Consider the following 24,979-nt stretch of genomic DNA (forward strand, 5'->3'; position numbering starts at 1 on the left):
ATAAATGACTGCTAAGTAGTGTTAATCATTTACTTATTAATTTTACAAAGCGGCTGGTCCAGTAGCCCCTAAAGTTTTGATCACATAAAAATGTTTCTCCACAGTAGACTGTATATAAAATATGGCAGTACTTCCTGTGCTGTCACCATTCAGTTTTGATACCTGTCATTGTGAAGCCTTAACTGTGCCTTTAAGGATGCTGTTTTTTTTGTCTTTCTTTTTTCTTTTTTTGAAGTCATATTTATCTAAGTTATCAAATAATGCTAGCAAGATTGAGAAACAGAGTGCATCTATAGACTATGTAAACTAGGAGCATCACAAAGATACTGACTAATCCTAATTACAGCTAAATAACAAACAAATAGCTGAAGCACAAGCTTCTTGGATGGCCTTTTAGTACAGTTGACCCCATAGAAAGCTGTATTATTTGACAGATAATTGCATTAAAATGCAACAACAGGCACCAGCACCACTAACATTTCACTTGCATATCTCAAATTAGCTTAGGTGACGCCAAGCACAGAACTAGTAGCTAATTCTCAGCTGAACCCAGTTCTGCTCCAGCAATGGGGAAAATAAAAGATAGTGACAAAAGCTTTTTTTCTTTTTTCTTTTAATGTGTGCATTTTTATTGTAAATGCTTTTTCAGCCTAGAGGTTGCCACTTGACAAAAACAGACCTAAAGCATTAAAACAACAAACTATATATCCTATTTGTGGATAAATTAGCAGCAGATGACCCGTTTCCCTTTCTGCTGTGGGGTTTAGCATTGCTATCCCCGCAGCCTTAAACAAACAATAGCATGCTTGAAAACTCTCAGCATCAGTTTTCATTAAGGAAGCCTTCAACTATTTTGAGTGTAAGTCAAGAAAAAGAAATCTTTTCCTTGTGACAGAAAATGTGCAAGATGCTATAAATAGTGTTTCGTACAACAGACTCAAAGACTTTCAGACGACTGCTTGTTTTCATTTATGTATGTGGCCTTTTTTACATTTTTTTCGTCAGCTGTGCATCAGGGAGAGTTTTTTTTTTTTCATTACAAGGACATTATGAAGGCATCACACCCATGAGATAAGCCAACTCTAGACAAGCGTATCATGGATGACAAAGTAGAAAAAGATGAAGATTCAAAGACATTTTGTAAGCATATTGCAGAGGATGTGTGATATTCTGTCATATCTGATCCCCTGTGCTCCCAGCTCCTGTCAGAAGCCACGGATGAAAATATAGTCATATTCAGGTAGCGTACTGCAAAGTGAAGAATGAGCATCGGTGTTCTCAATGCATCAGGGTCATAAAGCATCATCCCAAAGCACATTAGTCTGTAGAGCCGAGTCAAGCAGGGGCAAAAATCGATAAAGCAAGTCTCAGAACAATAGCATGCACGCAGTTCTGCCACATTTTAGTTACTCTTACTACCAAATATCCTCAATAGGTTGCAAAAGCACAGAACCCTATGGAAAATCTGAAGTGTACTAGAACGATAATACTGGCGGAAAGGAACATATGAAGACAAGATACAGAGACATGAAGAGACGTTTCAGGCAAGAGGTGAATGAGTTTGTCCTCGCCTGGTGACAGATGCAATTCTGAGTTGTCAGTTACAACCTTCAGTTGGTTGCTCTAATTAGAAGAAAAGAAAAAAAAATCTTAAAAAAGGAAGTGTTAATTACAGGTTTTTACATTCTTTACCACAAGTTGCACTTTGCTGACCCCAGTTGAAATAGTCCTCTTTATAGCATTTACTGACACAGCTGACCCACGTTTGGTAGTCATACTGAGACCATTTATTGCAAAATCAATCAGGAGCATGTGCAATGCATTCACACCAGATGCTTCAAAATGGGGACTGAGACCAGTTGATGCCACAGCAGTATGTCTCTTGGATCTGGAGGCACTAACCACGCAGGTGGTCTAAATCCCAAGATTGTCTCCTTTGAAATAGGAGGATGCTGGACCTGCTGACAGCACAAGAAAGCCCCCCAGAAGCAGCTCCTCTAAAGATAATTTAGTTATAAACTTTTACTGCAGTGCTGCTCAGGCTATTTTAAACTAAGAAACATCACAGAAGGGACCTGTGAAGAGAGCCTTAGAGGGTTCAGGCATGTCACCTTTTTTTCCATTTCTTGCTATCTCCCAATTAACCATTTTCTTCTGCTGAACCATGACTAATACCTTACTCTGGTTTTTTACATGCTAACTATGAAGAGGCAGAGGAATAAAAATTTTCTCAATGTGCACTGATACTATATTGATTCCAATCAAGTGTTTTTGGAGCCATTTTTTTATACTCTTAGAGACTCTTCAGTCCGCAGATCTTTTAATACAGAGGATGCAAAACTCATTTTAAAACCAGTGTAGTCAGGGCTGGCCAGATCATCAAAATTATTAAAGAACAACCTACTGAAAATGTTTACATATATTGAGCCATCCATTTATGAAACAGTTGAGGAAAAAGCTACAGAAAGGTACACTTTATAAAATTACAATATTAATATTTCGTTCTTTTCCATATTCAGTCAGTCAACAGCATGGCTACTTTTCTGATCAACCAATGTGTATATGTGCCATTTGGTACACCATGGGAAACCTCAAGCCACACCCATGTTCTGTGCGTAATCGGTACACGTGTAAAGACTATAGTATACATGGTTATGATGCTATCATGTTGCCAGAAGAAGCCAAAAATGGTCAAAAGAGCTTAGTAGTAAGTCTTGCTATTTACTAGGTCTCTCCAAAACCATGATTCCACACAGACTCAAAGAATAAAAAGAACTGTTGTTGGCAGCATATGCAAATTAACATTAAAAAGCAACCTACAGTTAGCAACACACCTTTAGCTGTTGTTGGTGCACATGTCAATCATATGTTAAACCTGCTCCAGCACTACAGAAAATTTGAATGATACATCCACAGTAAGGCATACATGTCTGTAAAGATTTTCTGTAATTCAGTCATGTAAGTATAACGTTCACTTCAGAATTTGATAACAAGGCATTTGTAAATGACACAGTTTTATGTTTAATCGTCTAAAATTGGCAGAGTAATGTACTATGTGGTAAGGGGTGCATGGATGGTAAAATGCATGGTACATGAGATTAAAAAATGAATGAATGAACTCTTCACACATGTTTTTAGTCTGAGGCTCATCCGCTCCAATCTCCTTGTCTCCCATTGCCAGACTTCAAAGACATCTCTGGGGAGAAGCTTCAAAACATTAAGCATGACAGGCTTCCTCAGGACTCCCACAGAGTCCCAAACTAGCCAAGAAACAAAAAGAAAGTTTCTCTCCAGCTATTTGTTTTAAAGTTGTTCTGTTAAAAAAAAAAGAAAACGTCATTTGCTCTCTCTTTACCTGGCCTCGCTTTTATCTTGCACCCACTATTGTACTTCCCGTTAGCTTTTCCACTGTTTGTGTTATCCCTCTTTACCTTCTTTTCCCACTCTTGCTTCATCCTGCCTGTACCTTTGCAGTAGTCTCAAACAGAAGAGCTTAAATCATATCAATGGTGGGAGCTTTGCCAAGTGCCATCCATTATACTGAAGCAGTGCTGCAATGTTGTCTCTTTTCTCATGTTTTTTTTTTCATATTTCAGCTTTAGTCTCCATTAATCCCCTTTTTATTCAGCCCTCTTTGTGACATTAACTCAATTTCTTACACCATACTCATTATCTCCCCATCATATCTGCTCTCCCTCTGCTGTTACACTGTAGTTTTCTTGACCATATCTTCTTTCCAACTTCCTCTCTTTTCTTTGCTGTCAACATTTGCTGTTTTATATATCTCACTCTTTTACCCCTTTCAACTGAAGCCCAGTGTCTTTTTTTTCTCTTGCCAACCTTCTTGTCTGCTTTCTTGTGTCACCAAGAGTGGCAGCAGCCAGCAGACTTCCCGACAATGGTTCTCTTACATTGATTTTTTTTTCTTTTCCTTTTGGCTAACCCTGTATATCTTTTCTTCTTCCCATATCATTTCCTCTTTTTTTTCTTTTCCAGGAATGGGTGACAGCCACTGACCTGCTCATCTCTTTGGACAGGCTTAACACCTTTGGAGATGAGTTTTTCAAAGACGCTAAAGTGCTGCGCTCGTACTTCTATGCCATCTCTGATTTCTCTGTGGGTGGCAGGTAAGAGACACCAGAAAATGTGGTGCCAAAGCAATGTCACCATGCTTGATACTCTCTGAAATAATAAATGTTGGGAACTAGTGTTGCTTAAGCAATTTTGATTTTTCGACTTCACTAGCATCTCTTTTTAAGGGAGTTATATAGTACCAAATGGCCAAATGTGTTTTAAAGTAAACTAATTCCCTGGCTGAGGTGTTACGGGTAGGTGGCTGGGCATGCAAAGCACAGATTTTACCCAGTATATCATAAGTTGATCAGTTTTAAGGTTTTATGTATCAGGACATGATAAAATGCATTTGGTTCTTAGCAGGTCTTCAAATGAAGTAAATACGACCTCAGATGAACAAGTGCACCTAACTTATTATCCCGTGTCACTATTCATTTAACAAAATGCAGAAGCACTGTTTGAAAAACTAGGTCTATGCCATGATTCAGTAATCCTTTTCTATGGTCCACTCATCTTAACGATGTTGTTTCAGTTCACTGAGGTTTCTAGGTAGTCATTTATTCACAGCTCCCTGTAGCTGCTGCCAAAGCAGTTAATCAGGTTGAAGTTTGATTGCACCTTGATTTTTCTTTTTTCTTTTTCAGCCATTCTGTTGTAGATTTGCTGTTATGGTCAGTACTAATGTTTTGTTGTATGATCCAATTCGGGCCAAGCTAAAGTTGTCAGATGTCACATTTAACTCTAGAACACTCGTGGTATACAGAGGAGTTCATGGTTGACTCAATGAATGCTAGGTGTCCAGGTCCTATGGCTACACAACAAACCCAAATCATCACCCCTCCACCACCAGGAACACTGCAGCTCCACTTTTTGTACAAACTAGACGAGTCTTCCAGAGGTCCTGTGGTTTTCTCAGATGCAACTTTGCAAACCTAAGCCATGCTGTGTTGTTCCTTTTAGAGAGAAGAGGCTTTCTCCTAGCAACTCTTTCCAATCAAGCCATCAGTCTTTTTCTTGTCACGAACTTTAGCATTTAACATGCTAACTGAGGCTTGTAGTGTCTGAGATAAGCTTTTCACAGTCTGACCTTGAGGTGAATTTATTGGGGCATCTGCTACTGGGGAGACTGGCAACTGTCTTGAATGTTGTGGGCTTGTAGAAATCTTTCTCACTGAAAAATGGTGAACTTAAGATTGTTTGGAAATGGTCTTTTAACGCTTCCTAGATTGATGGGCAACAACAATTGCTTCTGTAAGATCACAGCTGATGTCTTTCCTCCTTAGCGTTGTGTTAACACACACCTGAATGCTCTGGACCCACAAACTGCCGAAATTTCTGCTTTTGCTGATGATCAATTCATCATATGCCTTTGATTAGCAACAACTGGCTGCTACTTACCTTCTTAATTTCTATGAAAGCAGTAAGGGTGTGCTTAGCTTTTCAAACACTGCTTCTGCATTCTTAAATGTTGTTAATTAAATAATTTTACAGTGTATTTATTCATCTGAGCTTGAATTTACCTAATCTAAAAGCTTACTAAGAACAAGATGATTTTTACTATGCCCTGATACATAAACCCTTAGAACTTTCTTTTTACTGTACCATGACTCTGTGTGGCCATGGCAAGATAACATGCTGAACCTATATTCTGTCCTGCTTTCTGCCTGTCAAGTTGGCATCAAATGAAAGTAAACCAAGATAATTCTCAATTCTCCTTCCACATCCTCGGGTTTATTACTCATAGTAATGAAAGGGGACATGGTACCAAAGACCAGGCTGCACCTTGGCAATGCAGATAGAACCAAACGATTAAGCAGCTGAGATGAAGCCCTCACAAAGAACGCAAAGTTGATCTGACATCTGTCATAAACACTTAGGATCTTTCAGCTGGATGACAAATTACCCACCAATGTCACAGCACGTGGGTAAGAGAGCCACATGGCCATTAGCCATATACTGGTGCTTTCTGCCTAAGTACACGTGTTTTTACACCACACGCTACAGGTCAAGTCAGCAAGCCAAATGCTATTAAAAAATCCTCCAGGTTTTCTACAATATATCAATAGTGCAAAAAGAGCTGTGGTGGCTTTAAGGTAAGAAAAACAAGCTTACGACCAGAAGGTCGCTAGTTAAAACCTTGGACCCTGGACGGGAAAGTGAGAAAACAGCACTTTCCTCTGTCTCATCAAAGAAAGGCCCTTAACCTCAGGTGCTCCAGCGGAGGTGCTCAGTGGTCAGCAGGGTATGCTTAAGTTATATAAGGAAGCTTCGGGGTCTAACTTTGTCAATGTGAAGACAGAATTTAGTGAATATATTTTGAGTATAGCGAAATAAAGTAATGTTGGAAACAACCCACTCATGAGACAGATGTCTAAATATCTATGAGAAAATTTAAAGTGCACACATTACATGCTGCCAGTATATTTCAGATCAACACTCTCATATTCACACCTCACTTCTAGCAGTCTAATATGTAGATCGGAAGCACCTCAGAGACAACGGAAACGAATGGGTGTGAGCCTCAGGCAAGCATACATCTGGTTCTGGGACAGCTGGCTAAATTTGACACAGCTTACCACTCAGCGACAAGTGCCTGTACCCCTGTCACAGCCACTTGACAAACCCAGTGACACTGCCAGGAAATAGTGCACACAGGAAGGCATATCTGTCATCATGCTTCAGAGGAAATAATCCACAGGCAGAGGGGAAGGAAATTAGCAGATAACAGTCTTATGAAAACTGAACTAAACAATCACGTTTAGCTCACAAATATTGACTTTTAATTTTGGAAGTTATTATAATTACTGAAGACGCAAAATTTCATTTATAAATTAAAAAAAGAAAAGCATAGAGTTAATGCTTTTGCACATACTAACACAGTTACCAACAGTGCGTTACTGTAATCCGATTACTTTTTTCAAGTAATGCATAAAGTAAGGGATTACTATTGCAAAAACGGTAATTAGATTACTGTTACTTTCCCATAGGAACGCTGCGTTACTGCGTTACTAAAACCGTTTTTGCGAGAATGTCTCATGACAGTGACGTAAGCGAGTGCGACGTTCGTGACAACAGCTGTGTGCAGATCAACAATGGATAATATATCGAGTGCGGGAGAGAGTATGAGCGTGCAGCGTTTAAAGCGTGGAAGTACTGACCTTACTTTGAGTTTGATTCCATAAAAAGTGACAAAAACATTAGTGTGCGCTGTGCGTGGGAAGAAAACTTCTTTTTACAGCGAAAAAAAACCCCTAAACTTCCAAGCAAGCACCGAGTGCGCTACGACGTAATGGGAAATTCACAGAGAGTCTTCAACTGACCGCTGCGGCACACCTGCACCAGGGCAAATCTCCGCCTGCTATACAGGTGAAAATAGAGCAACAGGACTGCTAGTCTTTGACTTTATTTCTTTTCTGCTGTGTTTTACTTGCATCTATTTGAAAGAGTCAGTGTAAACACACACACACACACATATATATATATATATATATATATATATATATATATATATATATATATATATATATATATATATATATATATAATTTTTTTTTTTTTATGTGCTGGAATGTGCAGAAAATAGGTTTAAATGTTGAACAAATTTCTTCCAGTCAGAGAATGTTGCATATAATTAAATCTTTGTTTGATGCATAAAGTTAAAAGATTAAAACTAATAAGAGAAGTTTTAAAAAGATACTTTTCCATTTGATTACATTTTGTATGATGGATTATGCAGAAAAAGTAGAATCGGGCTGAAAGATCTATCGCTTTATCACCTATTCAGGTTGTAAATCGTGTTTTTAAAAAGTAACTAAGTAACTAAGTAATTAATTACTTTTGAAAATAAGTAATCAGTAAGGTATCAAGATTACTTTTTTGGGGAAGTAATCAGTAATTAGTTACTGATTACTTTTTATAAGTAGCTTGACCAACACTGGTTACCAATATTAGAGATACTGCACTCACTTGTTGCTGTTTCTGATACACTGGGTGAGTGTGAGTGTATTATTAGTGGCATATTAACACAGTTGAAAAGTGTAGTTGCTGAAGGGGAATAAAAGCCCTGCCTCACCCCAGACCACGTTTTCATCGGTGGAGAATAATAGAAAGTGACAACTTCTTACGGGGGAATTACCTTCCCGCTTTCCTTCCGCCTTCAAATTCATTCACTGTGTGCATAACTGTGTCCAAATTTGTGTGAGTAAAAAGAGGAGGAAAAACAGAGACAAACAAAAGCTTGTACATGCAGACTTTACACCTAACTATCGATGTTTCCCTCAGATGTAAGTGTAACGGCCATGCCAGCGAGTGCATTGAGCGAGAACATGGTAACCTGGTCTGCGCCTGCCAGCATCACACAGAGGGAGCCGACTGCCAGAGATGTCACCCCTTTTACCAGGATAGACCCTGGGCCAGGGCCACTGGGGACTCTGCCAATGAGTGTTTGAGTGAGTAGCTTGATCCAAGGGTGACACTGTGAACCCACTGGGTGCAGCCATCTGGAAAATACACGTGCCAGTGTTAAATTCAAATGACATTCTCAGGCTGTCAGAGATCCCACTTAATCCATCAGTGTGCTACCTCACATCAATCCCCAGTATTTCTTAAATCTCGATATGTTCACATGCACCTTTTGTCTTTTATTGTGCGAGTTAGTAAATACAACCACTCATCACTGTTGGGGAGGATAAAAAGCACGTAGTCTGGAAGTCCTCGTGGAAATCACTGAACTTTACTGATCTTCATTATGCTCTAGGCTGAATGATTTTTTATTATGCTGAACTCAGCTTTACACATAATTTAACAATACGTCTGCCACCGCAGATGACCTTTTTTTTCTTTTTTCTATTTTTGTGTGCAAAAGTTGCCAGTAAAGGAAATAATCTGATGTATTTAAAATTGTCTGATTGCAGAGCCAAACAGCTGAGAGATCCCTGGAAGATTTGTGTATATTTGATTTTTGGCTCATATGCACAAATGTTTGCAGGCATTCTCCCACCGTTGCTTTTGTATATGTGATTTAGCTGAGTGTTATCGGGTTTGGCTCGTCAGACCATGCATTCCAGCTGAATCCTGCTGACGATTAACCCTTCTTTTTTTCCCCTGAATTCTATTAAGCAGCAGACTTGCTCTAATTACTCTTGCACTTGCTTCCGAGCAGATGGCATCTTAAATAGACTTCTGCACCCAACTTAATCAATTCTGTGCATTACTATAGACACCTTATAAAAGCACCAGAGAATGCGAAAGTGCAAAAAACCAAATGCTCATTGTAATTGTTCATCTCTGTCTGGCAGAAGATTCATTTTGACTGAGTTTGCCCCAGCCAACGCCGAAACAGTAATCACTGCTTTTAACTACTTGTGATTACAATCAGCAAATCAAAATCAACATACACTAAATACACAGAGTCATGTAAACAAAAAAAACAGGGTTTTTGGTGTTTAAACTAATTTCTGACAAAATATTATTTTATTAAACTTCATCATCAAAAGGCTGGACAGTCTACATAAACATATGTAGTGTTGTCGAATGGAAGAGGTTCAAACATAAGGTCTGTGGGCCAGAATCGGCCCAAAAAAGACTCCAACCTGGCCCACTGGACAGCTGTGGAAAATGTGAAGGAGGACATAAATTTTGGACTATTAACAGCATTTTCATAAACAACTTATTGTACTGACAAACACCTCACCCACAGCCATTCATACTACATTAATAAAGTAATAAATAAACAATTAAATGACAAAAAAAAGTTCCTGTACTATAGAAACGTCTGTTTGTTTTACAGTGTGTACACAGTTAAATCAATAATGAGAATTTTCTTTGAATGAACAGAAACTTGCCACTTTATGATTACAGGGCAGTCTTGGCAATGAGATATCAGACTTTTCAGTAATTTTACACATGAATTTCTTACAGTTTAAGCCCAAAGAGTCATGCTGAGTCTTTCATTTACTATAGTGTTTCTTTATCATGTAGAAAAACTGAGACAGTCTATTGAAGTAACTCTTCTTTTACTTATTTTGAGATATCTCATGGATTAAACTTGTCCGGCCCACTTAAGATCAAAGTGGGTTGTAAGCAGGCCCACGATGCAAAATCTTGTTAGAGTCTGTAAATGAAGGACTTACAGGGTAAGTTTCCTTTAAAATATATTACCCCATAAACTAAAAAACATGCCTTATTATACGAGCTATAAAATAATATAGGCTGCAGTACAAAGTTTAAGATTTAGTGTTTTATCTCCAGTTTTATGACTACATAAAAACGTCCTTTCCTCAATTATGATAATTTTACATAAAACACTGTAAGTTTTGATATGATTCACTGGCAGGCATTGGGTGTTATATATATTTTGTAATTTATTAGCCATGCAACCCATTATATTAGCAAGGGCAGTGTTTGGATTTGCAAACATTCATAGCGACATGTAGACTGGCGTGTGTTAACAATATGGATCATTTCAGAGAATTTAGATGTATTCTTGTTAAACACATTTTTCTGCATTTATTGTGGATGTATAATGTATCCATCCATCCATCCATCCATGGATTGAAATCTATCCCTGCTGACACTGGACAAGAAATAGGGCACACCCTGCGGGTCAGCATTCAGTCAAAGGCCTGACACATACTATAGAGGCAGGCAACCATTTACACCCCTATTCACACCTAAACGTTGTAAATCTAACTTGCATGTCTCGCGTGTGGACAGTGAGAGGAAACTGTAGCATGCAGAGGGAACCCATACAGGCAGAGAGAGTGCCACATCATTTTATTGATGATGATGGTGATTGATGTGGTCATTGTTTAAAGACTGCTATTCAAAAAAAAATTTTTTTTAATGATTATTAGTTTTTTCTAGTGGTACTAGTAGTAAGCCAGTTTTCCAACTTTTTCTAAATCAGCAGGTAGTAAAGCTAAAATGATAACAACAGAAATTTGTTTCTCAATAGACTTTAATGTAAAAGGTTTTCATTATCTTAATATAAATTGATTAGCACACAGCAGCTGCTGCTACTAACAGAGCAAAAACATAGTAACACAAAGATATTAAAGTTATGTTTGTGGCCCATTTAAAAATTAGCTACCCAGATTATACAACGTCAGTTTAAGAAAAAATGAACAAAAAAACATCCAGAAGACTCTGGTGAGTCAAGCATCTCTTTTAATTGATATTTTTACACAGATAATCTTTTAGAACTGAAAATAAACTGCACCAGATGAGACCTTTAAAGATTTTTTAACTCTTGAAAGCTAACAATACGGCAATAATAAAGACAAAACATGAATTTTTAAAAACAAACACCAAGTGACACCCAGTTAATTAACTTCCTATTTTCTGCAGTCACGTCTTTTGCTGCATATAGTAAATCATATTCCAGAGATTTAAAACTTAAGCTACTGCTCACTTTCCAATAATTAACTTGTAGCTTCATATCATATATGATCATCTCAGAAAATCCAATTTATTAAATTTGTCTCTTAATCATTGCAGTTTTTGTTTGTGAGCACACGCAATGGGTTTGAATGAAGGATCAGATTCCTCAAAGGCTTTCCATTTCAGCACAAGATAAAGCACTGCAGTGTTAAGTAAACGATTACCCACATTTACCAGAATGCTTAAAACAAGACGAATAAGCACAAAGTACAGTCATTCCAAATAACCCAGTGCTGACCCTGGATGGAATGTGTCAGCACAATGCTTTGGTCAATTGGGAAAATTTGCATAATCTTCCCACATAAAATGACACTTGACACATTACCCATCGTGTTTTAAAGAAAGAGTATGGTTACCTTTTTTTTTTTTTTTGTAATACCATGTGACGATGATCATGTTTGACATAGAATTAGGGCTCGTAGTAATATCAGCAGGCTGATTAAAATAAATGGTTTGTTAATAAGATGACTAATTTCTGTTTTGCAGATTAACAGAAAAGCATCTGTTTTATCTTCTTAGCTTTATTTCAGCCATAAAAACATAAAAAAACTGTCACAGTTCCATCAGTCATAATTTATGATCTTTACAGGGCACAATGTTCGGGGAGTTTCAGATTTAGAGCCTCATTTAAAAGAAGAAAAGGAAGAAAAGTGTGACAATCTTGCAATTATTACCGCTGTCTTTGCTGTTGTTCTTGTCTGAACAGCAATAGCAGGTGGTAAATGGAAGCTTTAGGTGGCTTTTTACAAGAGTTTTTTCAATATTATGTGAACGTGACTCTGTGTGTTTATGAGTAATTTTAATATTAGTGTGGTTTTTTTATACAAACTTGAATTCAGACTGTATTTTGTTTAGTTTTTGTTTTTTACCTGGCTAGGTTTTTTTGGTCTTAAGGTGTGGAGAAATAACACAAACCTTTTTGCTACAATTTGCTCTGTGTGTGTGTGTGTGTGTGTGTGTGTGTGTGTGTGTGTGTGTGTGTGTGTGTGTGTGTGTGTGCGCGCGTGCGTGCGTATCAGGAGTGCAATGGAACGTCATTCTCATCAAGATTCTCCCCCTCTGAGACTGAAATCATTTATAGCCTGGGCAGGTTGCTTTGGGCCTTCACCATTTTTTGTTGTTTGCTTGATGTTGGAAGTGGCTTAGCCTGAGGCTGTTCCAGTAGGTACATGCTTTAAATCCCTTTTTTTAAACCACTGATTTATTGCTGATCCCGTTGTAGCTTGTATACTGTGATCATTTTGTTGCATACCTATTGTGAGGTCGACAACAAGGTAGATACATCACATACTTAACATTTTATTTCGGCCCCCTAAACTCCTGCTGTGAAAAAAGATGGTTGGGTAGCACCCAGTAATAATCATGCTATTTAGCATTAATAAGGTTTTATTATAGTATTAGCATCAACAACGTTAGCATAAAACCCACATAGATATATAAACTATAAACATTTAATATTGAAAACCCAGCTGCTAAATGTTCATGAAATTAGCTTGCTTTAAAGTAGCCAGGTCAAGATCATCATCAGCAATTGCAGGTTGAGAAATTTTTCTAACATTAATTTCACACTAAGCTGAAAATGATGATAAGCTGGTGTAGAATATACAATACCAAGACACTTACTTAGTCTGCAGTTGATTAGTTAATCAACTGTATTTGATCATCAGTAAGTTTGTGCACCTGTGTAAAAGGTTTTGTCAAATTGCTTTCAGGAGCATTTAGATGTGTGTCAATATAGTGTCACAATCTACCCAGGAGTGGATGTCACAGCAAGTTCACTCATAGGTCAGACTGTACGATGCTCAGACAAATCGCAAGTGCTAGGTCTCAGTTAGCATGTGAAACATTAAAGCTCCTGATAGTACAATTACAAAATGACTGAACAAGTATGGCTTGTTTGGCTGCCAGAGAAACTCTCTAAAACAAACCTGGCAACATGACTTAGCTTTGGAAACCACAACAATTCTATATAAATGTCGGCAAAAACACCTCATACCAACTGTCAAGCACAATGGTGGAGGGTCTGGACTTCTTTAAGTTGCTTGAAGACGTTTCACCTCTCATCCGAGAAGCTTCTCGGATGAGAGGTGAAACGTCTTCAAGCAACTTAAAGAAGTCCAGACCCTCCACCATTGTGCATTGTTTCACCTCTCATCCGAGAAGCTTCTCGGATGAGAGGTGAAACGTCTTCAAGCAACTTAAAGAAGTCCAGACGCTTTTCTTTGCAAGCTCCTTTGACTACGATGACCTGGATGACTGAGAACCTTCACAGACACAATGGTGGAGGATTAGCAATTTGTGTTTGTTTTTGTAGCCACAGTTCTTGGGCACTTTGCAGTCACACAGTCAAGTTCTACAAGCTATTGAAATATGGGGTGTATATATCGAGAATACTGCATAGAGGTCTGCGAAAACATTCTTTTTCACATGACTTTAGGCTAGACAAAGGAAAAGAATCCCAAAAAGACTTTAATAGAAAGATTACAATAAATTCTTTGTTAGCATATAAAAACCTTTGAATTTGACATTTACCTTCTCTTTATCCCAAGCTCATGAAGTTAAATAAAGTACAAGTATGATAAAGTTTGAATAAATGATAAAAGGAAAAAGTAAATGTGTGTTTGATGCTTGGATTATAGTACTTCTTTTGCATACAGCTATATAATCCTGTTATATTAAATGTATGGTCACATGTCAAAATGTTTTATTTTGGTAATTTCATTAAATAAGTAGTCTAGTCATTTATTAACTGGAAAATGTTCACTCTTTGATACAGACATACGAAACAATGTGAAGTATTTTTCTAGCAAACCAGTCTGCACAACTTTCACCAAATCCTGCACTGAAACTCTGACCACAGATAAGTGATTACAGAGTCTGAGAAATAGTTATAATATTTATTACACATACAGTAACACAATCAGATCTCATATTGTTCATATGGTTTTGTAGAAATTTATAATATTTGGGATTTGTACAGTGGAAGAAAAATATCCCATCACATTCAGTCAATGCAGTTTCTTCTTTTTGTGCACCAAAAGTAAAAGAAAATCTACAGCTAAGGAGTTCTTGTGTGAGCTTTTTGAGTTCAAAATAGGTATTGCATTATCTGACAAGACTTCCAACTCAGTCCAATCAACCTCAAACCATTAACCAGTACAGAATGGTACTATACTTATTTCACACTACACCCCATTACATCCCAGTGTCACATAAATTTGAAAACTTTTTCCCTCTAAAACCCTCTCCAGTTTATTTACGTTGAGACTTTTTCGCCTCATCTGGCACATGACTGAGGACTCATCACAGTTGTTTTCCATTACATCATAAGTAACCTTAACTACCTACAGGCCACAACAAGTCAGAACAGCACTGACCACAGCAGAACAAGCTTTATTCCTATTTTTCAGCAACTGAAATGAAACCCTGTGTCACAGCTGTGCTAATATGTTGAGATAATTTAAATTTAATATATTTTGGATGGTAGAGATAAGTAATGGTTTGTAACCTCACCCATGATGAGGAAACTCAGAAAAAAGTCCTTCCCTATAGACATAATAAAAGGACAGAGAAATTAATCATTGAAAACAAACAAATCATATATAAAGAAATGTCAGCTGTCCTACATTACTACTGAAGTGTCTGAAAGATATCAAAGCATGGATGGCCTAATTTTTTGGAATTTTAATGAAAGTAAGACTGAGATCGTTGTTTTCAGACCCAGTGGTGTTTGTGATTCCTCGTCTCTTGGACCTGGTCCCCTGCATTCATACGTGACTAACCTTGCTATCACACTGGACTGTGATTTTATACTAGATAAGCAGATGAATTCTGTTATTAAAGCTCATTTTTATCATTTGAGACTTTCATAAAGAATCAAATCCCCTTTATCCTGTAAAATCTTTGAACGTCTTATTCAACTTCTGTCATAATGCCCCTTGGACGATTGCACTGCGCTCTATATTGGCCTTAGAAAAGCTTCCCTTAACGCCCAGACCAAAGTGCTTCAGCTCATCTTTTAGCCGGAACCTGCAAACGAGACAACATTTCCCCGTCCTGGCATCTCTCCACTAGCTCCCAGTTCAGTTCTGGATCCATTCTAAGATTTTATTATTTGTTTTTTAAACTTTTAATGGATCACTGCCACCATACTGAGCTCTTAACTCCATATGTTCCCTCAAGATCACTGAGGTCCATGGACCAGCTGCTCCTGCTGTCCCTAAAACCCGGCTGAAAACCAGGGGCGTGCGAGCCTTTTATGTTATTCATCATGGCTCATCATTATACTAAACGGTGGTTTTATAATATAAGTAAATGACTCTGAGGGGAAGAGAGAAATCAGCTTTCCCAATAAAACTCAAAGACCTTCAACATATTTAAAAGGTTTAAAATGATTTATAGGATGTTTAGCTACTAAGCAAACATTATTATCATAGCAGTATAACTCACAGCAGCGAAACATGATGGCTTCTAAGTTGAAATCTTTATATTTTATATCATTTTATACACCAAACCATCACACTGGTTTAGCATACTCTTAAAGGCACTGTTTCCGGGAATATGTTTGTTTGCTTTCTTACTGAATTAGATGAGAAAGAGTGCAATTTTTCATTTGAAAAATCAAAATCAATCAACCTTGGGATAAATATACAATCCAACCAAGACAGAAAGCAGGGGGGAAAAGCCAGACTGACTTTGTCCAAACACAAACAACAATTCACTTAAGTTGGCTGACTGACACACTAAGTTTGTTGGATCAGTGACACAAATCTATCTGAAAAAAACAAACCCAAAAAACATCAGTTTGTGGTTTAATGCCATGTTGAAGTTGGGTGTAGTGAGCTCTTGTCTCATATTTAAGCTTAGATGAAAAATTGATGCCTCCTTAATGTCTAACTCTTGCCAAGAGAACAAATAAGCATATTTCCTGGAAGTAAATGCAATATAAAACACATTTATGAGGCCTTGCTGCATTGAACCTCAAAACACATTAAAGATTAAAACATGTATGAAATTGCCTGTCCCAGTTTTGTATGTATTACTGTAGAGTGTGTCATTACACATTCTTTTGGCAAGAAGGAAAGTAGATAGTGAGAATTATGGCATTATTATGTTAGAGATGAGACTTTGGAGGACTCCTGTAAAGAAATACAGACTTAATAACAAAAATAATAATCACCATCAGTACTTTGGATAAGCTGAGATGATGGTGGTGGTCATGACATGATGACCATCACCACGTGGGGGCCAGGTCCCATGTAGTACGCTAAAAGTCTTATACATATACAGTATGTGAAGCATGACTCTGCCTCGGCTGCTTCATCACTGCTGCTTTTCTATATTCTCTTGGCAGGACGTCTCATTCATCCAGCAAATTAAATGTAAAAATGAGAAATCATTGTGCCTGCAGGGATTTTGGTCCCTCTCTGCAATGTGTTCTGCAACAGCACTAAGAAATTATTCATATAAAGGGCAGAAGACAGTAAGAGTGGTTTACATTACCTCCCCTGCAGATGACGCAGGGTGGCAACCTCCTTTACACTCCCAAAATCATTCCTTGCTGCTAAAAGAAGGAAAAATAAAGACTAGTGCTTGGTAAACTGGCCACAAAATACACAGCACTGATATTAATGTTTACTATGCATACGCTCAGACACTTTGGGTATTTATTGCTTACAAGATAAGATAATAATAATAATGATAATAATAATAATGGACAAAGAAGAAGAAATTGTTTGTAAAATCAACATCTTTGAACACTCACATCCTAAAATCACATACCTCATCAAACAAATGATCAGCATGAACATTTTGGCTGCCCCTGTAAAATTAATCAAAATAAAATACAACCTCATATGTGATTTTTGTCTTTTTGATCTTTGATCAAACATCTAACTCCCAGACTGATGCTGGCAGGAGTTATAATCAAAATAATCAAAATGATGAGACAGCCTTCATATCACAGTATCACATCTTTTTATTTAGCTTTGATTATTTATGCTTTGCCATGCCACACAGAAATAAGTGGTGATTCTGGGCTATGAGGGGTCATGTGCTCTTAAAACCACAGGAGATAAAGAAGAACTTCGCTTTTACTGCATGTCCAGATTAATTTCTCTGAGACAACGCCCCAAGGAGCAATAAGAGGGCATCGTCCACGCTTGTATAGGCATAATCTGCAAATTAAAGAGTCCTTGAAAGCCCTCAGTAGGAGTCTGAATGCTGCAGGACTGGCCACTCACTAAAAGTTAGTGTCACTGGCTCATAGTCTTACTGAGGGCACAGGACCGTCCATGTTTCTCACAGGGACAGTGCAGAATGTAATGAAACATCCACTTAATGTACAGTAAAGATGCACACAGAAGAGCTTGGACCTTTGTTTGTTGACTTATTGACCTGTCTTGTCACCTGCAACACTTTCTGTGCTGCATGAGCAACGGAGGAATGTGATCATTGGATATACAATGTGCAGGAGCTTCAGGTAGCATTTAAATCCATACATTTCCAAAATTGAAAATATCACAATTAAGTGATAATATTGGCAAAAATTACTATCTGTTGCAATCTACATACACATAAATTCATTTAGTCCACTTACATTCACAGTACATCCAGAACCTCAACGATCTAAAACAGAAATGCCTCCACCAATAGTTACTGGACAGTTATTTAACTGCAAAACGACATAGCTGCTGACAATCTTACTTAACCAGAATATAACCAGTTGGCAACTAGGTACGACAAGTCACATATTGCAAAGAGATTGGCTGCTGATAAGTTGTGCTTACTGGTGCAGACTGATTTAGACAGTGTCTATACATGATTTTGCAGTTATTTACAAACCTTTGCAACTTTATCAGCCTCCAGTGGTTTGGAGACAGGCTGCCTCTCAGCAGGTAACCTGTGCAATCACCTTGTGATCAAAAAATGGTTGTCCAGAGGTTTGGGTTTCAAAACTGAACTTGATTCACTGAGTGCAAAAACATTTGGTGGGATTCCAGGAAAACCACTGATTTTTCTTTATTGTAAAGAAGTTGCCATCCGATTTTTTTTTCCTCTAGTGTGACTGAGCCATCATCCAGTTCAGGGGTTGCTGGAGACTTTTCCAGATGACCTTTGGTTTAGAGGTGGGATAAATCTGTTCTTCACTGAGAGGCAAACAACCATGACAATTACATCCACAGTTTCAACCAATTTAAAGTCAATAATTTTCCTAATATGAATGCCTCTGGACGCTTAGGGAGAACACGCAGAACCTTCTTCCTGTGAGGTTCTGTCCTAACTAGCAAACCTTAATTATAAATGCATGTATGTAAATACAGAGTAGAAGTTACATCTTGTGCTTCTAGTCACTTTTGATTTTTTTGGTGCCTCATTTATTGAATAAACATAAATGCGGGATTGTGGTTCTCTCAAAAGATTATTGTGCCGTATGGTGGTTCAAAAAGTTCATACAAAGGGCACAGACTATCAATTTGCACAAAAAACAAAGCGACTTTAATGAATTTATGAATACATTAACAAAAAACAGGATGCTGTAGCCTTGTCACAGAGCCAAGCCAGCAAAAGTCCAAAAAGAAAGATAAACTAACACAGAAAATAAAACCCAAACGTAAAGAACTAAGCACAAACGAAAAAGAGATAAGCAGGGAGAGGTGAGTAGGGGTTTATTAAGAGGCAAAATGACAAAGAACAAGTCGAACTTTAAATACGGAGGATTTATTGAGCACATAAGAAAACAACAAACAACAACATGGACTGGAATATAAAATACAGGGAGGCTTAGAAGCAACTAAAAACTACAGACTTTCCTGTTTCATATCTGTTACACAATCATAATTTTGAGAAGACAGAAATGAAACCATATTTCCAGATTTGGCAGTTTTCCATAGTTTTGTTTGGGATTTTTTGTTGTTGTTGTTTTTTTTAAATCTAATTATCCATAAACATTTATTAGTTTTTGTATTCCGGTAAAACTGTCGCTCCCGTTATGTGAGCAGCGCAGTCAGATAAAGATCAGGTTTGGTAGGTTTAGATCATTTTTAAAACTAAATTACAACAGTATTTGTAATAAAAGTTGTGTTTATTTATTTATTTACTTGATAAATATATTGAACTTTCTTGCTTTGTGATCGATAGATTTTCCACTCTTAAACATAAGGTTCTGAGTTACCCTAATTGCTCAGATTAAACAAGACATAAATGGTAAGGTTTATGGTTGTTATTTTATTTGCTCCTTATAGTCACACCATTAGTTGTGATTGTCATAATGCACTGTTCATTGTTGGTCCAGCAAGAAGTGCAGCTAGTGCCACTGTTAAACTGATAAAACCCCATTTGATAGATGGAAACAATCAAGAGTGCAATACAGTCTGTATTCCTGTTGTAATCCTGTAGGTTTCGACCCTAAAGGCCACTCAAGAATGTATGAGCCGTAGCATTCTGGGAGGTTTAAAGTGCTTTGTGAACTATATCATCAGACTCAGCAATGAGCTAACAGCGCCTACTTACTTGCATGAAGCCTCCACAGTGACGCACAAGCTGTGTGGTCCCCAGGACAGGACTGTTGTAACAGCATGTTAAAGAGACAGCAGTGGGTGGGCAAACATAAAAATGTGGACGAGATAACCTAACACAAGTTATGGAGAGCTGTATGGGGGAGTCTTCATGTTAAACTTGTTGAGAAACAGCCTCAAATGATTTGTTCTGCCTCAGCTCCCCTCTCCCTTTCTGCTGGTAGCAATCTTCGTCCCACATACGTATAAAACCTTAACTGCTCAGCTACAGTTATTTTACACCCCGTTACTAAGATGGCAAAGATGCTGTACTGTAACATGCTTATGATAATGTGCTCAGCAGTTTGAAGAAAGGAGGCTAACACGGCCAACATCGAAGGCAGTTAATGTTAAAAAAAAAGTGTAGAGTAATATAAAATACAGTTGGGTAGCCGAAACCATTATAGTCACATACACTAAAAAAAAATCATAGCACTAAAAAAATTACAAAATGTAATAGTAAAGAAAAAAAGAGAACACCAGAAATAGAGCTTTATAGTAAAAACAGATTCATAAGTTCGAATGATCAGAAGTAACATGTTCTGATTGCCCTGTAGCTTGTTTCACTATAGAGAACCACATTTACAGGTAAAAGAGTAAAGCCTGGTTGCCAGATATCTTGCACTGCACTGTAATACGTTGTCTTTATGAATGAGTAAATATTGTTTGAAATATCAATGTGTATTTGTAGCACTAGCTGAAATGTGACTGTCTCACAGTGTTTCTGACAGTATTTCTACTTGGCTATTAGCTAGCCTGTGCAGCAGTCACACTACCACTACCTGACATGATAAAGATAGAGTGAATGGGAGGTGACAAGTTGAGACAACCAGTTGTATTTGTGCTGTAGCTACCCACTGGCGTCAATCAGAAGTGAGTCATTCAGAAACTTTTTATTTTTGTAGGTGGGGTGGTTGTCAGATTTTGTTGAACTGGGGATAGCAGATGTGTTTTGAAGGATGAGAACTGCAGTTCAGGCCATAAATATCATTGGCCTAGACGGGCTAGGTGGACATGTTTCCACTTGAGTAACAAACTGGACTGGTTATATTTGTCTAATGTTAGTATTTGCTCCACTAAGAAATGGAACAAATACCAATGTATATGTAAAAAAATATAAAGAGTTAGACATTTATGAAGTGCCTTGAGCAGCTGGTCAGAAAACACATCTGCTGCTCCCCGACATCCTGGACCCTCTTCAATTTGCCCACAGAAGGAGCAGAGTCATGGACGACACAGTCGCCTTGGCAACACACACTGCCCTCACCCATCTGGAAAACGGGAACACCCTTCCTCCTCGCTCACTGAAAACACAGTGTGCGATTTCTTAGTGTACTCTTGTGCTCCTTTTTCACTTCCAAGAACATCATCATTAAGTTTGCAGGCAATAGGACTGTTGTAGGCCTTATTGCAGACAATGATGAGACAGCCGACAAAGCTAAACAGGCCAACAACCTTTCTCTCACATCAGCAGAACAATGGAGATGATAGTGAACTATCATCCAGAAGAGAACACTGGCTCATCCATATTAGCTATGCTAACATTGAAGTGGTAGGCACTTTCAACTTACTCAGTGTGAACATTACTGAGAATCTATCCTGGAACCTTCACATGGACATCACGGACAGAAAGGCCCGTCAGTGCTCATACTTTCTGAGGACACTTAGTTTTACAAGACACTATCTCCTGAATCTTCCACAGAAGCACGATCGACAGCCTGGTGACAGGCTGTATGACAGTTTTGGAATGGAAGTTGCTTGCTAAAAGCTGGAAATCACGACAGAGATTGGGGCAGCCATCAGAGATCGTCACTGCCAAGAGCTATCCCGCCATTAAAAAGATCTGCCTGATGTCTGTGTAAGGCCGACAGAATTATCAAGGATCATAGCCATCCAGAAAACCAGCTGTTCTCCTTGTCCATGCATTGGTGAATTACTGCAGTACAATATGTAACAGTATAATTTAATCGGTCACTGGTACTGCTGTTTATAACTCTCAGTTTACCCATGTGCAATAATTCTCCATACTCCTAATCTAATTCTCCCAAGAACCTCAGTATCCATGTTGCATCTGTAAGTCTTCTCCTAGCAAAGATTGCTGGTTCCTGCTGTATCTTTTACAATAATCTGAACTACAACTCAAGGATGGCGTTTTAGAGCTGCAGCAATGAATAAACCTAATTTATTAAACGCAAACAGGTAACTCACATTGATGAATCCAGAGATAATGACTTGATTCTTCAGTTCATGTTTGATTTAAAAAACTTTTTGGCACTTTTAAATTCATTGGGGATTTAAAGCCACGACTTTTAGTTTTAGTTCCCATTCTCTTTAATTTAATTTTCAGATACAGCAGGCAGCAGTCGTCAATTACTCCTTGTGTAGATTTCTCATAAAAAATGTAATCACATTCCCTGACTAATGATTCAGCAGCAGAAGTGATTTGTTACATTACATGTTTTGACTCAGAACAACTTCATCAAAGGTGCCCTTAAACAACTTCAAAGACTTCACACCCACTTGCCTCATCTTCTGTATTTAACACTTGAAGGAAAAGAAAACAAGGTATTTTGGTTTTAATAAGCAGTCTGTACAGTCTGGAATCAGAATGTTTACTAAACACAAATTCCTTAGTTCCAGTGACTGCACAAAGCAATTAAGAAGTCCCATCCTAAGTGTGAAGACGTGCATTCACACACCGACCCGCTCAAAACCCACATGACTCCATAAGCTCTTACCAGCAAAGCCTTTATTATGTTACTGACATGGACATGGACAGCTGGAGACACAGCGGCCAAGTAGTCATTCCTGTTATACTTCTTTGAAGTCCACTTGAAATCCGCCACCTGGGGTGCGTGCGTAGTTGGTGCATTGAAATGTAAATTCTTCGCAGATGAGCGTGTGTGGTCACAAAAATATTGCTAGGCACCTGGATGTCAGCATAGACCCCTGTGCTCAGTGTTTGATGATGAAATTAACGTCACTCGCACCTCAGCGGACTCACATAATCAATGCATAAGAAATGAGAAAACTTAGTAGTTGCCGTTCTTACCTCATTTACATGAACCATAGAGACCACTGAAGTAAACCTTTTACTAATGTAGTGTACAAATTAACGCGGTATCAGTAATCAAACTGTATGTAGCTTATCACATTGTCGATGCAAGATCATAGTCAGTATGATTGTAGGTAATACAGGCAGCCACAAGCCAAATGGAAAAACTAATGAGCATTTAGGAGCTAAAGTGCCTGAGTTTCCCTTAATGATGCAGTACAGACCAAAATAGGACAAAAAGAATTGGGCTTTTAGTGGTCAGAGGGCTGGAAACAGCTGCTGGGAATGATTGCTGTTGGGTTCCTATATGCTTTTTCTTTCTCCAATTCTGGATCATAGGAGGGCCGGATACAAGCTATCATATGGTGAGAGGCTGCTAGTCTAAGCCGAAGATTAAAACCAAAAGAAATTCATGCTCCGATTCATGCCTGCGTTTATTTGGATGTTAGCACCTCCAGAACAACTGCAACATCCACACAGAAGGGTGGTGGATTTGTACCCAAAGAAGAGCTAAGCCACAGCCAAGGAATGGATTAATATGTGCTAAATCAACAATAATTACGAACTCATTACTTTTAAAATTCTAAATATATATGGAAATGAGAGCAGTCACAATAGTTGTAGGTTTTTTAACCCTGCGAAGCCTCGATTTGTGGCTAGTAACTGTATCTATGCAGTATAAGTTACAGCCAAACAAATGAAGGCTCTGTACATTAAAGTCCTTAACCACCGAGCCCAAGTTCATCACATGTTAGGTTTTAAAAGCAACCGGTGAAATAAGTTAAATACTAATGAGACTTCTTATTAAGATAAGATAAGATAAGATAAGATAGAACTTTATTAATCCCTCGGGTGGGTTCCTCTGGGAAATTCGACTTCCAAAAAAAGCACAGCAACGACCGAAGTTACAGTTACAGAACTGTTATATATATATATACACACACACACACACACACACACACACACACATATATAAATACAGAGACAAATATAAATAAAATATACAAAGGGGATAAATAGAATAAATAGGAATAAAAAATAAAAATACAAGTGAATTGCACATTTCAAGTATTGAGTCTATTGCACTGTTGACTATTTACAAAAAGTATTGCACAAGGTATTGGTAAATGGTAAATGGCCTGCATTTGTATAGCGCTTTACTAGTCCCTAAGGACCCCAAAGCGCTTTACACTACATTCAGTCATTCACCCATTCACACACACATTCACACACTGGCAATGGCAAGCTACATTGTAGCCACAGCTGCCCTGGGGCGCACTGACAGAGGCGAGGCTGCCGGACACTGGCGCCACCGGGCCCTCTGACCACCACCAGTAGGCAAACAACATTGTACAGTGAGGTGCAGAGGCACTGCAGCTTAGTTGTTCCCCCCTCCTTTGTCCTCCTGTTTCCCCTCCCTCTCCCCTCCAGAGAGGAGTTAAACAGTCTGATGGCGTGTGGGACAAAGGAGTTTTTAAGTCTGTTAGTTCTTGTCTTGGGGAGAAGCAACCTGTCACTGAACAGACTCTTCTGATTGTTTATGGCCGTGTGCAGATATTAAAAAGAAAGGGTAATCATATGGTTATTTCTAGCTCAACTGGGAGCTTGATTCATAATAAAATGGGCAATTTCACCTAAGTCCCCCCTCAGGGTAACTTGTAAACTAAAGAGGGATTTGATGTGAAGGGTATGAGAGCTGTGGTGGTGTGTTATCAGCTGAGTAATTTGCTCTTGTACAAACATGAATTACTGTTATCTAAGTGCCCCCTGACAGCCGATTGGCTCCTCATTAGGCCTGTGTGAAATGAGATTAGCAATGAGACTCTAAATTATGATCCAATCCCAGAACACATAA

At 38.2% G+C, this 24,979-nt stretch overlaps 1 protein-coding gene across 1 annotated transcript in view; it reads left to right on the plus strand.

Moving 5' to 3' along the window:
* The window catches only part of lamc3 (laminin, gamma 3), a 145,956-nt gene that overhangs the window by 32,742 nt on the left and 88,235 nt on the right, over positions 1-24,979 (plus strand). Inside the window, 2 exon segments of the mRNA XM_082542337.1 lie at positions 3,997-4,127; positions 8,356-8,522. Coding sequence (XP_082398463.1) covers positions 3,997-4,127; positions 8,356-8,522 — 298 coding nt within the window.

Source organism: Aulonocara stuartgranti (genome assembly GCF_965226115.1).
Source record: "Aulonocara stuartgranti genome assembly, chromosome: 7".
Taxonomy (NCBI): Eukaryota; Metazoa; Chordata; class Actinopteri; order Cichliformes; family Cichlidae; genus Aulonocara; species Aulonocara stuartgranti.